At 42.9% G+C, this 16288-nt stretch overlaps 1 protein-coding gene across 6 annotated transcripts; it reads left to right on the top strand.

Annotated features, from left to right (window-relative positions):
- Positions 1-7371: 7371 nt before the first annotated feature.
- LOC143038871 (pseudouridine-5'-phosphatase-like) lies at positions 7372-16202 on the top strand. Of its 6 annotated transcripts, none has more exons than XM_076208526.1 (5): positions 7372-7402; positions 11386-11604; positions 12192-12410; positions 12580-12812; positions 15798-16202. In XM_076208526.1, the coding sequence occupies exons 1-5, from the start codon at positions 7387-7389 to the stop codon at positions 15975-15977; spliced, it is 867 nt and encodes a 288-aa protein (XP_076064641.1). In that variant the 5' UTR covers positions 7372-7386; the 3' UTR covers positions 15978-16202. The 6 variants fall into 6 exon arrangements, with proteins under 6 accessions (XP_076064641.1, XP_076064638.1, XP_076064643.1 ...); XM_076208523.1 differs by lacking the exon at positions 7372-7402 and adding an exon at positions 7562-7703; XM_076208525.1 differs by lacking the exon at positions 7372-7402 and adding an exon at positions 7978-8233.
- The last annotated feature ends 86 nt before the right edge of the window (positions 16203-16288 follow it).

The following is a 16288-nucleotide window of genomic DNA, read 5'->3' as shown; positions in this document are numbered from 1 at the left end:
AGTTTGCTAATGCAAGCTCCACAGCCAGCCTCCCAGAAGCGCAACGTCGCTTCCGCGAAGGTCAAGACGCCCAAGCAGACATATTGCCCCCTACGGGGAGAAAAACGGACCTCACCCTCTTCGAGTTACGTTGGGCCCTACGGGCAACCAGAGCCACCAGGAAGTCCCCAGGGGCCGACAACGTCACCTACCCACTCCTGAGACACCTTCCCCATCCCCTGCAAGAGGCCTTGCTTGCCATATACAATAAGTGCTGGAGGGAGGGTGTTGTGCCAAAGGCCTGGAAGCACGCTGTTGTGGTCCCCATCCCCAAGGTAGGCAAGCGCAGGTACCAGATTGCCAACTATAGGCCCGTGTCCCTCACCTCTCATATAGGTAAGATATATGAGAGGATTGTGCTAAGCCGCCTCCAGCACCATGTTGAAACCAGAGGAGAGCTACCGAAGCTTCAAGCTGGCTTCAGGAAGAGAAGGAGCATCATCGATCACGTCGTGCGACTCTCGGAGCACGTCCGCAGGGCCCAAAAACAAAGAAGAGTCCTACACACATGCTTTATTGATATTGCCAAAGCTTTTGACACTGTTTGGCACACGAAACTGCTCTGCAAGCTAAAAGCCATCGGGGTCTCTCCAGAGGTTTACAACTTCACCAGAACGTTCCTCTCCGACCGTTCCATAGCGGTACGATGGAGAGGAACACTCAGCTCCCAAGCAAAAATTGACATGGGGGTCCCACAAGGCTCTGTTGTGGCCTCTCTCCTCTTCACTCTGCTACTGGCAGACGTGGGAAAAGGGGTGTGAAGTGACACCATCATCACAGCATACGCAGATGACATAGCCATGTGGAGGACTCCGGGATGCCGTTTCCGCTGCCTTTTATACCCGCTTGGGAGGTGGGGATGGGGTGCGCACTGCACACTCTGGGCCTAGTGCAGATGCTGCATTCGAGCGGCTGATCTTCCCACCCGCTAGGTGGACTGTTTTGCCACCGCCGCACAGAGGCCCTATCTGGGATTACTTTCCTTTGTCTTATACAGGCACTAGGACCACCGTGAGAGTCACTGGACCTCTATATAAAAAAATGTCTAGAGAGGTCTATTTCTGGCATACACTAAGATTTGCCATACACGGCTTGCAACAACTTTGGGTGATATTTTTCCACAAAACTTTACAACTCGCTCCACTTTGCACACATGCCCTTAATCAAAGTATGATAATTGGAAATCAATTATACAGATTAAGTTGGAACTGTACATGAACTTGAGGCTAAGTAGAATAAAGAATTAGAGGATAGGAGACGGTCCCCAACGAGCATTGCTCCTTTTCCTATATATTTTGAGTTGCCGACTCTGTTAAGCTACAATAAAGGACATAAAAAGTTTATTGGTATTTAATTAAGTGTCTATAGATTATAATAGATGCAAATATCAAATACAGTTCAAAATTACATTTCTCTTCCCTAAATGAAAATACAATAGCAAGAATGAGAAGACATTTTTTTTTACTTTGATCAAAGGATTCTAATTTTAAAACTATTTGCCCTGGCTTTTTGTTGCTCTCAGAAAATTTTGTATCATCTTTGATATTTTTAGCCAATTCCAAGGAACTATATTTTATGTTAAAATATATGAGAAGTTCATTCTTAATTCAACAGAACATCGGTTCCTTTCATCTCGCCATTTAGATGACATTAAATTAAAAACTCTCACAATAAGATGATATATGTGTAGTGCTCTAGTATGAAGGACAACCAAGGAAAGAAATCAAAGCAGTATTTTATTTTATTTATTCACCGAAACTGGCGAGAATGTGGTGAGCCTGAAATCTGGAGCTGGTCTACGACTCGTTGTTTGTTAGGAGAGAGAGAAGGTCTTGGAGCTTGTAGATCCTCGATCCGGTGCTAGGAGAGAGAAGCTCTTGGAGATATTCGAGTTGTTGCTGTTGCGATCGAAGAGGCTGTTCTGTCCTCCGTTGTTGTTGTTCTTTGAAATTTGGGAGCGGGAGTGGCTCCCGCGGGCTTTGTGTGAGCCCGCCCTGGAGGGTATATTAACTCTTGCCGGATGTAGGAGTTATATTATGGAGTTAATCAGTCGTATACTGTTCTGTTGGCCTATCGCCGTTCTTATCTTGCGTCCCACATCCCCTTCAGTGCTACGAGGATGTCCTCACGTGTGAATGGGCAAGGCCTTTCGTCATCATCAGACATGTAGTCATCAAAAGTGTCATGTTCCGGTCCTTCGTCGATGGTCTCAGCGGTGGTATCCCACTGGATGCCTTGTGCAAGTCTCACGATATATCACGCTATTTATACATTTCTATGTGTGTTGTAGAAATACGTTTGGCACGAGTAGCCAGAGTACGAAAAGTCCCGAACGGCTGTGTACATCCCAAACTTTCACGCCCTAGTCACTTCCATAAGATGACGCCTACGTGGGCGTCATGAGGATTGCAAGTGTGTACGCGAGGATGCCGATATGGGCTTCTTGATTATATTTATTGTAGTCGTGCCTGCGTGATCCCCATACTCTCTAAACAAACTGGCTTCATCATATTTTCTATGGTTATCAAAATTCACGGGTGAAAGCTAATGCTGCCAGACGTGCGATGTGGCCCGTAGTGAAGGGGCATGGCAACAAGGTGACGCTACTATAGGGGAATGATATGATAATTCTGCACATCAAAAATGTTTTTAAATTTCTGCTATGACCGCATCCCCTCTTCCCTCTATTCATCCGAAACGTAAACGCGTATGATGTCTGACGTATGAAAGTCAGGTGCGTTCTGATTGGCTGTAATGCAATTGAGTTAATAATGGGGTCCAGAAGTCTCGTGGGGGAAAAAAAAATCGCCCCCCGGGCCTGGCAGTCACTCGCTGTTGTATAGGAGGAAAGTGAGTATTGTCAGTGATGTCAGGAACATCGGTGGTGGAGGCAGGTTGAGGAGGAGAAGTTTTCTTGCTTCCCCTAACATAAGTACCAGGTGGCACAAGTACGAGTATGTAGTCCTTACCAAGATCTAAGAATATAAGGTCTAACCACTTCCGACCGAATTTCGAGGGAGTTGGCGCAGCGGGCCCGTGAACGTCACCTGGCTGCTCAAAGTGGGGTTAGCGGGTCCTATAGCTGTCAGTTGAAGCTGGTCCGTCGTTCAAAAATGACGTTGCCTTCGCTCGTACTGCTCCACGCAATTAGTTATATTCTGACAAATATTATATAAAATACATATATAAATATATATAAAATATTATAGTTCCTGTCTATATATATGAATATATAATATATATGATATATAATATATATATACATATATATATATATATATATATATATATATAATATAAAATATTATAGTTCCTGTCTTCCTTGGCGTTTCACAGTTTTCTTCAGTGTATCACAAAGAGAAAATGGACTCAGCCAAATGACGTCAGAAGCTGCGCACAAGAATTCAAACGGTCTGACCTGTATATTTAGACCTTGGTCCTTACGCTTCCTCGCAATCTCCACGCAGGCCATTGCCCTTGTTCTTCTGACAGAGCACCCAACGTTCCAAGCGTGGTGACGCTGTCAGTGGAGCTCGCCTTGAGCTTGGCTAGGCAATCTTCAATCATGTGGTAACCACTGCAAATTCCAGATGTTGGCTTCACTGCATTGCATTGGCGTTGGTGGTGTCCAAACATCTGACATTTGTAGCAGTGCAGTGGCTCAGGAATGTACGTGCTTACAGGATACGTTCCAAAAAAAAACCTAGATCCAGACAGTCAACAGGCTTACCTTGGAAGAGAATGAGTACTTGACGCGTCTGTTGCTTTTTGAATCTGGCTAATCTTACTGCTTCAGGAACTTGTGGGTAGTCTTCTAAGACATCCAGGGTGAATTCTAAAGGGTAGTCATGTACTACCATCTTGGTGGCCCTGTTTTCAGGCAGAAGTTTAACTATGTTAATGGACTTCCCATTAACTTCCTCAATATTGTCGAGGAAGTCCACCATTTGCGTAGTATCAGGTGTAAGCAGCATGGTGCCATCGCGCAGGGGACGGAAGAAGATAAGCTTCCCATTAAGGGGACCTTTCTCTAGAGCCCTGATCACCTCAAATGATATCTAATTTTTTTTTTCTTCTGAAGCAGCAATCTTGAAGACAGACAGTGCAGGATGTTTGCGGTTAGTCGTGTTGTCATTCAGCGATGCCGCAGATACCTTTGCGGGGGTGGGGGAGCTCGGTTCGTCTCGTTTTCTTTTGGCCGAGAACGACGCTGAAGTTGCCGAGTCGGGGAGTGCGCGTCGAAGCTCCGCGAGTATGGAACCCAGATCGAGGATTACGATTCGTTGGTCCAGGTCCGCGGGACAGGTCGTCGAGGGGCTCCTCCCCTTCCTGTCATGCCAACAAGTTTTAAGACCGCATGGGCAATGTTGGCCGTGCAGGGAGGTCATTTGAGGACATGCTTTCACTGGCAGAGCGAGATTCCACAAAGAAGGGGGAATTTTCTCGGGTACCAGAATTGCGAAAAATGAATATGGTTTGCGACCTCAACCAGAGCTAGAGACTAGCTAGGGTAGTTGAGGGCAAAAGGGCGTAAATGTAACGGAGGGCGTTTCAGCGCAGGTCTTCTCTCAATGAAATTATCCTTTTCTCTGTGTCGTCTTGTCGACTTGCTAGGTAAGACCACCCGCTCGCGCGGGATCGGTTTTTGTGGGAGGGGAAGAATGTCTGTAAGAAAATGAAAAGATAGTAGTGTATAAAAGAGGGCTTATGCCACCGGGCGATTGAGCGAGCGATTAGGGGCGGTTGGTGGTCGTGGCTCAGGAGAAATAGGCAGGAAACTCGGACGGCGGCGCCGACGCCTGGGATTAAAATCACCAAAAGTTGAAAAAATGGTAGGAGGCGTAGTAGTAGAGAAAGGTGGAAAGACGGAAAAATCTTTAGTGGGAGGTAAACTGAAATGAGAAGATGTAGTATAAGAGAAAGTTAGAAAGGAAGTGAATTTTAGTAGAAGAAAAAGTACGTGTAGATGTTTATGCGTGGGTCGTGGCTATGTTCGTGAGAGGTCTGTGTATGTATTTTACGAGAAGTGAGTAGAGTTCACTTCCCACGTGTAGAGAGCGCATTCCTGATTAGCCCCAGGTTGGGCACGAGCGTTCTTGTTTATCCCCAGGTTGGGTTTGAGAGTCAGGAGAGTGGATCCAATGGCGGTGCGAGGGGGGGGGGGCAGGCGGGCGGGTGTTGTACTATCTTTCTCCCTCCAAGCACAACTCTGAAAGCAAAGAATTACGTGACTTGGGAATTGTGTATAAATGTCAGAAGTGTAAACCCGCTCGCCAGCGTCAGCGAACAGGCCAGGGCGTGGGTGCGGGCCGGTCGGCAAGAGAGGCTCCCCAATTCCTCTCTCGCAACCAGCCGGCGAAGAGAAGGGCGCTGAATCAGAGTTGAATCGTGAGCCCCCGACAAGCCAGCGAGCAAGTGTGCGTGCATCTCTCTTTTTCCAAGCACATCTCTGAAAACAGAGAATTATGTGACTTGGGAAATGTATGTATTTGTCTTTGGTGTAAACCAGCCTGCCGACGTCAACGAAGAGGTCGGCCTGTGCCAGATTGGTGAGGCTGCTCTGATCAGGGTTGGCAAAAAGCTGTCCTTATAAACCCCGTGGCGGGATCACGGACCTGTTCCGTTTGAACATCTAGCCTTCTGATTGGCCGCCTTCCCCTTGGCTGTGGTCAGCGTGAGTGAGCTGTGAGCCTTGACGAGTGGATACGCCTGTTGTGGTTAGGTTCGGACAAGCCAAGGAAATGAATCTCACAATAACACTAAGGCACACAAGATTTAATGAATACTAGCCTCGGAGGTCACGGACGAGGGATCGTAGAGGGAAGGTCCGGAGTGAGGGCCTCTTCAAGTGTCGTGGGCTGAGAGCGAAGGGCCACAGGAGGGAAGGTCTAGGGTGAGGGCCTTCAAGTGTCGTGGGCCGAGTGCGAAGGGCCACTTGAAGCTTGGAGATGTGCCCGAGGCGACTTGTTGGAGAGAACTTGCGACTTGCAAGGTAAGACCACCTGCTTGCGCGGGATCGGTTTTTGTGGGAGGGGAAGAATGTCTGTAAGAAAATGAAAAGATAGTAGTGTATAAAAGAGGGCTATTGCCACCGGGCGATTAAGCGAGCGATCAGGGGCTGTTGGTGGTCGTGGCTCGGGAGAAATGGACAGGGAACTCGGACGGCGGCGCCGACGCCGGTATTACAATCACCAAAAGTTGAGAAAATGGTAAGAGGCGTAGTAGTAGAGAAAGGTGGAAAGACGGAAAAATCTTTAGTGGGAGGTAAACTGAAATGAGAAGATGTAGTATAAGAGAAAGTTAGAAAGGAAGCGAACTATAGTCAAAGAAAAAGTAAGTGTAGATGTTTGTGCGTGGGTCGTGGCTATGTTCGTGAGAGGTGTGTGTATGTATGTATCCTACGAGAAGTGAGTAGAGTTCACTTCCCGCGTGTAGAGCGCGTTCCTGTTTAGCCCCAGGTAAGGCCTGAGCTTTTCCTGCTTTTCCCCAGGTTGGGTTTGAGAGTCTTGTAGAGTTAATCCAGTGGCGGTGCGAAGGGGCAGGCGGACGGGTGTTGTATTATCTCACTCCTTCCAATCACAACTCTGAAAGCAAATAATTATGTGACTGGGAATTGTGTGTAAATGTCAGATGTGTAAACCAACTCGACAGCGTCAGCAAAGAGGCCAGCGCGTGGGTGCGGGCCGGTTGGACAGAGAGGCTCCCCAATTCCTCTCTCGCAACCAGCCGGCGATTAGATGAGGGTTCTGATTAAGAGTTGTGTTGGGCCTCCGCTAATCCAGCGAGCAAGTGTGCGTGTGCCTCTTTTCTTCCAAGCACTACTCTGAAAACAGAGAATTACATGACTTGGGAAATGTGTGTGATTGTATTGGTGTAAACCCGCCTGCCGACGTCAACGAAGAGGTCGGCTTGTGCCAGACCGGCAGCAGCAAAGGAGATATATCTCCTCGCCACCACCGGCCGGCGAAGATTGCTGGGCGCTTGTTGAGTGAGCTGGAGTGGAGAGACGTCCGACCTCTTGGCAAGACACCGTCCTTTTAAAGGAGGCTGGCGGCTCAGCGAGGTCCCCGGAGATCTCTCCCTAGTTTCTGATTGGCTGCTGGCTGGAGCTGGCCGAGACGTCTTGCTAACTACGGCGAGTTTACAGGCCTATCTCGAGTTGCGTGACGGCCAGTCGCGTTGCTGACGTCATCAGTCTGGGTTGGACCGGCCAGGGAAGCAAACATCTCCGGTGTGGCCGGCGTCAGCGGTTGAGACAACGTCATCATACCAGCCTCAAGACTCGAGTCACGGAAGCGGGTAGCGCGTATCACGAGTGAGAATGAACTGCAGTGAAACTAGACTGCCATGGCTAGGCACCACGGTAAAGGGTTGATACATCAGCCTCCTCCGAGTATCGTCACTGTAGTGGCATACCGTGGACACCGTCTCCTGCGTTCATGTATAAACACTTCTGGACTACCGACAAGGTTAATGTTCGAGTGGGTACCAGCCCTGCAAACCAAAAAAAAAAAAAAAAAAATAGACTCATGCCGCGATGGGCAAATTTCGTGGGCTCCGTCTTTTTGACTCGGGCCACTCCGGGCCGATCCGATGGGCCACGTACAAGACCCAGCTTGCCATTCGGCACTCACAGATTAGAGAGGGATTACAAAGGGAAAAAGGTAAAGTTATTCGCTAGTCTCACAAATGCAGTTCTTATCTATATCATTGGATAACTCCTATCATTCTGACTATTTTGAGCCCCCATAAATAAACACCGGAAAAAAATAATTACGTCAGTACTGAGTTTTTAAAATAGTTTTTTTTTTCATTGGCGGGAGATGTTGTGAAGAATAACCTTACCTAAAATATCTCTTGCTATCAAGGTTCAGACTAATATAATCAAAGTTCATACTCGGCATGTTCCACTGGCACCCGGTCTATCGATGTGTGATTGCGTGTAGACAAGCAGACTGCCAGACTACTGAGTTGGTGAATCGAGTGACCGATTCTCTTCATTGAATCACTCATAAAAACTCGAATCACTTAAAAGAATCGAGTTATCATCATTAGATTGGACAGACTAGTAGTCTAGTACATCAGACAACAGAGTAGTCATTGTTTAGGAGGAAACTTTATTTGTCTAGGATTGCAATGCCCGACTTTCAACCAGTGCGATATGTGATATTTGATATGGATGGATTGCTATTAGGTAAGACAAATTACGTTGAAGAAATCTCAAGTCCGAAAATTATAACCAATTGTCATTTACCAATCGTTACGAATAGCATTGCCTTTCAGTTCATGCCTCTCAAACGGGAGATAAAATGTTTGCCCCCATCTGAATTCCTGTGAGGACATTACCAAAGCAATATTATTGTAATTATACCCGAAGTTAGGGGGAGACCCTAATTGCGGGGAGGGTTTATCTGGTACCTTTTGGTCAAGGTTAGGTCTACCTCAGTGCAGGTCTGTGTTTTTATATTTCTTGGGGGGGGGGGAGGTAAGATTTGGACATCTCAACACAATAACACCTATATAAATGAAAAATCAATATGTTGGAAGGTAGAATAAGTAATGTTATTATTTTTTTGTAATTGTAATGTACAGATGTAAATATAATTAAATGTGTTCATCTTGAAACACCAAAATTAAGATACGAGGATATAGTAAATTGTGGGAGGGGTTATAGCAGCCTTAGCCCCCAGAAATTATGGGCCTGCAATGAATCCTGTCCATACCAGTGGATGTGGATAGTATTTGTTGTTTTAAGTGTACGCCAAACCATTTTCTTTGTCAACTTGGTACCAGTTAGGGACAACCCAGTCAACTGTGTCCCCCTACCACATCAATGATCAATGTGCCATTGGACTGGTTGGTGTGTGGGTCTCTCCTTAATATTTACCTTACTTTGGTATTGTGTGACATTTGTTGTATTGGTGGCATTCATTCATTTGATTATGGTAAATAATTGGTTGATCATTTTATGGTAGATAAGTTAATAGTAATATATAATATATTTATTGCATTTCATTGTATCTGGATCTCTGCCACCCCCCCACCCCCATCATATGATGGGGTGGGGGTGCTTCTTCCAAATTCCAGTATACTACATTTTTTAATGTTGAAATTCACTTCGTTCTTTTTACTCCAATTCCAGACTTTGTCCAGATCTCCCTGAAAAGATTTACAGGCTTCTTCGCTACTCACTCTCTTCAATAGTTTTGCATCATCTGCAAAGAAGTTTATGTAGCATTTAATTCCTTCATCCATGTCATTTATATAAATAGCAAACATTATCGGAGCCAATACAGAGCCTTGGGGGTACTCCACTTATCATGTCTACCCATTTTGAGTTCTTTTCTCTAAGTATCTCATTTTTCTTCCTTTCAAGAAGTCCCCCATGTATTGTATTGATCTTGCTTATCTTTCATTCTGTGTGGGGACCATACCACTGATGCATATTCCAGTCTTAGATGGATCAAGGTTTCAGTAAAAAAAAAAAATTTTCATCATCTCTTCATCCATATAGTGAAAAGCCATGTATAATCTTTTGCAGCAGTTTGTATGTCTCTCCCACAGACTAGCTGATATGCTTGTCAGGTGACAACACTCAAATCTTTCTCCTCTTTTGCTTTTGTAATGGGTTCACTTCTCAAGGAATAACATAAGGATGTTCTTTTGCCGCTATAGCCCATTTTCCAGTACCTTGTATTTTTTAGCATTGAATTTCATTTCCCATTGTTGGCTCCATGCAAAAATAGTCTACAGTCCCCTCGTTTTTCACTCGTCTCATGATTTTTGTTTCATCTGCAAATGTGATGGAATTGGTTGTGGCTTCCATCATGTCATTGATATAGACAAGAAACATTATTGGTGTGAGCACTGAACTTGTGAAACTCTGCTTGTTACTGCTCTTCATCATTACATTTAATCCTTTACTACTGTCCTCATGTATCTTTCCTTCAGAAAGTCTTTCATCCATTTTAATAGTTTGCCTCTCAGTCCCCCAACATGCTCCAGTTTCCACATAAGTTGACTGTGAAGTACTTTATCAAGTGCTTTCTCTAGGTAGAGGCACACACAGTCCACTCACCCCACTCTCACAGTGTATCAGCCTTTTTTGAGTAAAAGCTTTAAAGGTTCAACACGCACAACCTTCCAGATCTGAAGCCAAACTGTCTGTCAGAATGTTTTTTCAAAATAATTGGTCAAATTTTTCACAATCCTCTGACATGATTTCACTATTGTGCTGGTCAGTGACAACAGCCTATGAGTAAAAGCAGCAACGACTGCAACAGCACTGTAGGAGAGAGGCCAAATGCAGAGTATGGGATCCAATATATTTTACGTTTCGCCCTACGGGGCGAAACGTAAAATATATTGGATCCCATACTGTGCGTTTGGCCTCTCTCCGACAACAGCCTATGATTTAGTGGTGTCTCTTTGCTTCCACCTTTGTAAATTGGTACCAGTATTTGCTCGTTTCCAGTCAAGAAGCACTATGCCTTCTTTCAACAAATATATAAGACTACGAGTCTTGTCTACCAGTTGTATCCTACATTCTTTAAGTATCCAGTTTTAGATTTTGTCAAGTTCTGAAGCTGTTGTCACATCCAATGATCCAAAAAGATTGAGCACTTCCCTCACTTCTCACCTGTTTTTTTTTTCATCTCGCATTCCTCTAAAAAAAAAGTGCTCTCTTTAGTAAAAACCAATTGGAAACTTTCATCCCCTATTTCTGCCTGAACTGAGGCCTCTTGAAAAACCTGTCTCAGTTTGCCATTTATAAACCTGTAAAATAGTTTTTAGTTTATCTTTGCATTTATCTCATACACCTCTTTCAAAGTTGCCTTCCTCCACTTGGAGAATTCTTATATAGTCATTTCTAGCTTGTTTGTAAGCTTCTTTTGTTTTATTGCTTCTCTCCCTTTATTTTCCACAAGCCTCATCCCTGGCCTTTTTTTCAGTCTTGCACTTTTTTATTAAACGAGTCTTGTTTCTGCTTCTTTCTTCCATTTATCTTTGGCACATGTTTGTTCACTCCCAGGCTGTAAATATCAAGAAAGAATTCCCTTTTCCTCCTTATTACTATGGTATTCATGAATGCATCCCAGTTTGCTTCTTCAAAGTATTTCTTCAACCTTAAGTAGTCTGTTTCCCAAAAATTGAATCTTCCTTGTATGTGTGATTCATTCCTTGGTTTTATTTCCTCATCCTCCAGCTGAAATTGAATTGTTACATGGTCACTTCTTCCTATTGGGCAAAGAAAACACAAGGAGCTGATGATGTCTGGCTCTTTGGTTAATAATTTATCTAATTGTGTTCATATACTGATAAATGTATTCTCTTCTTACTACACAGACACTGAGAGGTTATACACAGCAGCAATTGAAAGAATAGTGGGCCAGTATAATGCAGTTTACACATGGGAAATCAAAGTGAAATGTATGGGTATGAAAGGACATGAGGGAGCCCAGTACATTATTGACTCTCTTCATTTGCCCATCTCGGTTGAAGAGTATTACAGTAAAGTATCCATAGAGTATGATAAGCTCTTCCCAACTGCTAAATTGTTGCCAGGTACCAGCATATAACTATCCACACAAAGCTTCTTGCATATAGTGGCCTGTCTTGCTCATTTCCATTTGTATCAGATGTAATACATGTATTCTGTCCATCTGAAGAAAAAAATGGCTGTATTGGTAACATACATGGCAAATATAAAAAATAGTCTTGATAGCAAGTTTGGTTTATTGTATGCACTACATTTTTATAGTTCATCAAGCACATTTTATAGCAAAGCCTTTGATTAGAATTTTGGGTGTATTGTTGATCCGTGTAGCTTCTCATTTCCACCATATTTATATTTTGTCATTGATAATCAGAGCTTCTAACCATGAGGACAGTATTGTGCTGTGGAGTCAGTCATAGAGACAGTTTAGGAAAGATTTAAAGTAAATGGGAGGAAGGAGGGATAGTAGAAGTTGAAAGTGATAATCTATTTTGAGTGGAGATTAGTTTTCAATCATTAAAGAGCATTGCATAACTCTTGTCCACAGGGGTGTGAAAAATCCATAACATGTTGACTCAATACCCCATATGGGGCACATTTACTTTGAAAGGTTATGATTTATAGCTGTTGTCTTTAATTTTCCACTGACTTTCAGACACTGTGGACTTGTACAATCAGATTCATTCTAAAGTTCTTAAAACATATGGTCATGAAATATCATGGCAGGAACTCATGAAGTTAATGGGGCATACTTGCATCGAAACATGTGAGGAGATTTGCCAAATGTTTAATATCCCTGCACAGCCAGAGCAATACAAGAAAGAAGTTGAGAGTCTCTATAGTTCAGTGTTGCCTTCAAGCATGTTAATGAAAGGTAATGTGCCTTTCTTTGATAGAAATAGAATCCAAGACAAGTCCACTATATGTAAAATTGCTGCATGTATTTCAGTTTGGAAATATATGGGGTTTTTTCATTATACTGATGTGATAATATAACATATGTAAAAAAATATGTTTTATTGATAATGGTGTGAAAATTTTAGGGGCAGAGAAACTGGTGAGGCATCTGTACAAATATGAAATACCAATTGCTATTGCCTCAGGGAGCTCTGAAGAGAGTTACAACCTGAAAACAACAAATCACAAGGAGTTTGTGTCTCTGTTCAACCCTGTGGTACTTGCTTCTAGTGACCCTGAAGTTAAAAATGGAAAGCCAAACCCAGATGTTTTTTTGGTCTGTGCAAAGCGTTTCAAGGGTTCAGTGGACCCAAAGGAGGTAAGACCAATGCACATTGATATTATATAGTAATAGATCTCTTGATTTCATATATTTTCTTTCATGTACTGATTTCCTTGTCATGTGTCAAGATGTAAAACAGATAGCCTGGCTGGAAGGCAAACACTGATGGGGAGAAACAGATTTATTTTAAAGTTGGGTGCCTCAGGAATGGTAATGATTTGATCTAGCAGCAAGAGGAGTGGGGCAGGAGGGAGGAGACAATAAGGGAGGCAACAAGCTATGCTCACAGCGTGGTGCTCCTAGGTGGTCTGTTTATGACCAGGTCACAGCAATGTTCGTCAAGTGGTGCCCCAAGGTGGTCTAGGGGAGACAGTGACAGAGTTGGTGGGGATGTTCATGAGTGGTGTTCCCAAAGTGGTCTGAATCTTCAGTGATTACCATCCAGCTTATATACCAGGTCAGATCATGATTCGTGCTCTAATTGGCTGCTAGGGAGAAAGGTCAACGCCGCTGGTAAGTCAGATGCAGGGATGTTCCCAGGCTGCTGACCTGGCTAGGATGGACCTTAGATGGAGCTGGGACTGTACGTGCATTCCCAGGGGACATCATGCCATCTAATGGCGTTGTGAGATTAAGGACTACTGCCTAATGTGCCCCCACTATTACAGTAGACACAATTTATTTGAAATTAATATACTTGAACTAAAACCCATCCTGGATGGTTACCTTTGAAATAATTCTATGCTTAATGGCATAGTTGGGAGGTTATGTAATTCAACACCTAATGGTGTAGTTAGGACATGGATTCTTATGATCTAAATTTCTGGCCATTTATCCAAATGTTTATTTCACCTGTGCCTAACCTAACCTATTTTACTTTATCTTTGGGAGAGAACACTCTTGTCCCTAATCTCACTACACAAATTTTACATTTACCAGAAATATTCTTCCGATCACATGCTCTCTAATACCATGTATTTATGTTGTGTCGTCTCATGTAATTTTCAACTCCCTCAACCCATTTTATCCCTCTTATGAAGAGGGGTGGCTTGAGACTCCTTCTAGATAACTTATAATAATATTTATCATATTTTCAATTTTTATATTCATATATCCTCATTAAATTCAATATTTTGACTAAGAACATTGACATACTTGTTATGAAGAGGGGTGGCTTGAGACTGATTCAAGCTGCACACAAGAAACAGAACATGGCTGGCAAACATGTTTGTATCTATGTATAAAACTACCAACTACCCTATTGTACTATCACTCAAGACTTTGTTAACTCATTCCTTGAGTTAACATCTAGATATCATAACTCCCTTAAATTATTCCTCTAATGGAATCCTGAATTGGAGGGTGGAAATTTTTCTCATTTTCCTAGCACTAAGGTTCCTTGTCTATGTTTATGTCTGAATGTGTTCTAATGACGTCACAGATGGGCGGAGCTATAGTTTACCCATAATGCTTAGTGATCTCGCTTATAGAATCTTCAAGAAAAAATACAATTAATTGAAAATAATATTCAAATAAAATTTCTGGCCTTACATTACTTGGTCAATCAGGTTTTTATAGACACTTCATCAAAGACTACTCAGGTGTTGCTGCTCCTCTTACGTTGGTTTACTACTAGGGTGGTTGATGAATGGAATAAACTTAGTAACCATGTAGTAAGCGCTGAAACTATCAGCTGTTTTAAAATACAATTGGACAAGTTTATGGATGGGGATGACAGGTGGTGACGGATACGGAGCTGCCTAGTGTAGGCCTTATGGTCTCTTGCAGTCTCCTTTATTCTTAGGTTCTTATCCAGTTTCAAAATTTTCTTCTTCCATGCAAATTCTTGTATAGTCATTCTTAGTAGCTTGTTTGTAAGCCACTTTTGTTATTGCTTCTTCTCTTTCTCCATTTTTCCCAAGCCATTTTCAGTCTCACACTTTTTTGTTAAAACAGTCCTGTTTCTGCTTCTTCCTCCTATGAATTTTATGCACGTGTTTGTTCACTCCCCAGTAATAAATATCAAGAAAGATTTCCCATTTCCTCCTTATTCCTGTGGTGTTTATGAATTCCTCCCAGTTTGCTTCTTCAAAGAATTTTTCAACCTTAAGTAATCTGCTTTCCTAAAATTGAGTCTCCTTTGCCTGTGTGATTCATTCTTAGGGTGATGATATGTGGCACTTTGGTTAGTAACAGATCTAATCTTGCAGGGATGTCATCTCCTCCTACCCAGGTCTCTTCCTTTACCCATTGGGGCATGTATTCTCCATTGCTATACTTGACACAGTATTTCCCCCAGGAATCTGCTGTGTCGCTTGCTTCCCATTCCTCCCAGTTGACTTCACTGCAATTAGAATTTCCAATAAGGACTATATTGCTACTTTATTTATTTATTTATTTAATTTTTTCAGGAAAAGAGCTGTATTCAATAACATTGCCAAGGGCTTCTTGTGACATTTTGGCCACCAACTCTTGGGAGTTGAGGGGTGGTCTCATAATGTAGATGCTGCCACACCATGACTTGTGTGTATCATTGTGGGAATATTTCTTTGTTACTGGCTCAAAGTGGTATGAAGAGGAGAGGAATTGCCAGTTGTCAGCCCTTCTTGTGTGAAAATGTGTAAGAAATACAGTTGAAATTAATCTTGGGTCCAGTCTGGAGACTGAATGTCAGCCCCTCAAGGCTGAACCTTCTATTGGAGTTGAGGGAGTTGTCAGGTTTTAAACATAGGTAGCATTGCTGTCCATCTTGCAGGACCATCACAAGCAAATGCTCATCATTGGCTCCATTGTAATATATTAATTGAAGTGTTGATAATGATAACTGTTGACTCAAGTTCCACTGAATCTCAAAAGACCATCACATACAGGTAGTCATTGGTCCCAATTGAGAGCATTAGGTGATAATTATATTGGGAAACACCAGTGTGGGTTAGAAGATGAGGTGGCTGCTTAGATTAAGTTTCATTGTGAAAATTAAGTTATAATATCTTGATTTTTTTCTCACTCTTTCTCTTACAGTGCTTAGTGTTTGAAGATGCTCCCAATGGTGTGTTGGCAGGTGTTCGTGCAGGGATGCAGGTAGTAATGGTGCCTGATTCTCGCATGGACCCAAGCTTGACCAAGGATGCCACACTAGTCCTTAATTCACTAGAAGATTTCAAACCGGAACAGTTTGGACTGCCACCATATGAACAGTGATATTTATAATTATGTTGATAGAAATTATTTTAAATTATAAATCTCTGCAAACTTCTATACATCAGAACTGTGTGAGGTGGAAATCTGAAGTTATAAAAGTCTACAAGACATTGAAGTTGTGGGGAAAAGATGAGAGTGCCTAGGTCAGAATTCAGTAAGTTAGACTACTTCTGATGAACAGAAAACAAAACCTTGATATGAAACTTAAATAAAGTTATCACACAGCATTTGGTATCTTAACCTTGTTTGAGTATGGGATTATTAGTTTGTTGCAGCCTGTCACACAGCTAAAGAAAGGGATGGATGGGTGG

The sequence above is a fragment of the Oratosquilla oratoria genome, chromosome 25, assembly GCF_046742065.1.
Source record: "Oratosquilla oratoria isolate Oo_2021 chromosome 25, ASM4674206v1, whole genome shotgun sequence".
NCBI classification, from domain to species: domain Eukaryota; kingdom Metazoa; phylum Arthropoda; class Malacostraca; order Stomatopoda; family Squillidae; genus Oratosquilla; species Oratosquilla oratoria.
This window is presented reverse-complemented; position numbering and strand designations above follow the sequence as displayed.

What these genes read in the sequence shown, in the direction of transcription:
- LOC143038871 (XM_076208523.1), top strand. Translation starts at nt 7,577, where the DNA reads ATGGGCAAATTTCGTGGGCTCCGTCTTTTTGACTCGGGCCACTCCGGG. An exon ending in TTCAAGCATGTTAATGAAAG is followed by an intron (nt 12,411 to 12,579) that starts GTAATGTGCCTT and finishes TGAAAATTTTAG; the next exon opens with GGGCAGAGAAACTGGTGAGG. An exon ending in GTTCAGTGGACCCAAAGGAG is followed by an intron (nt 12,813 to 15,797) that starts GTAAGACCAATG and finishes TTTCTCTTACAG; the next exon opens with TGCTTAGTGTTTGAAGATGC.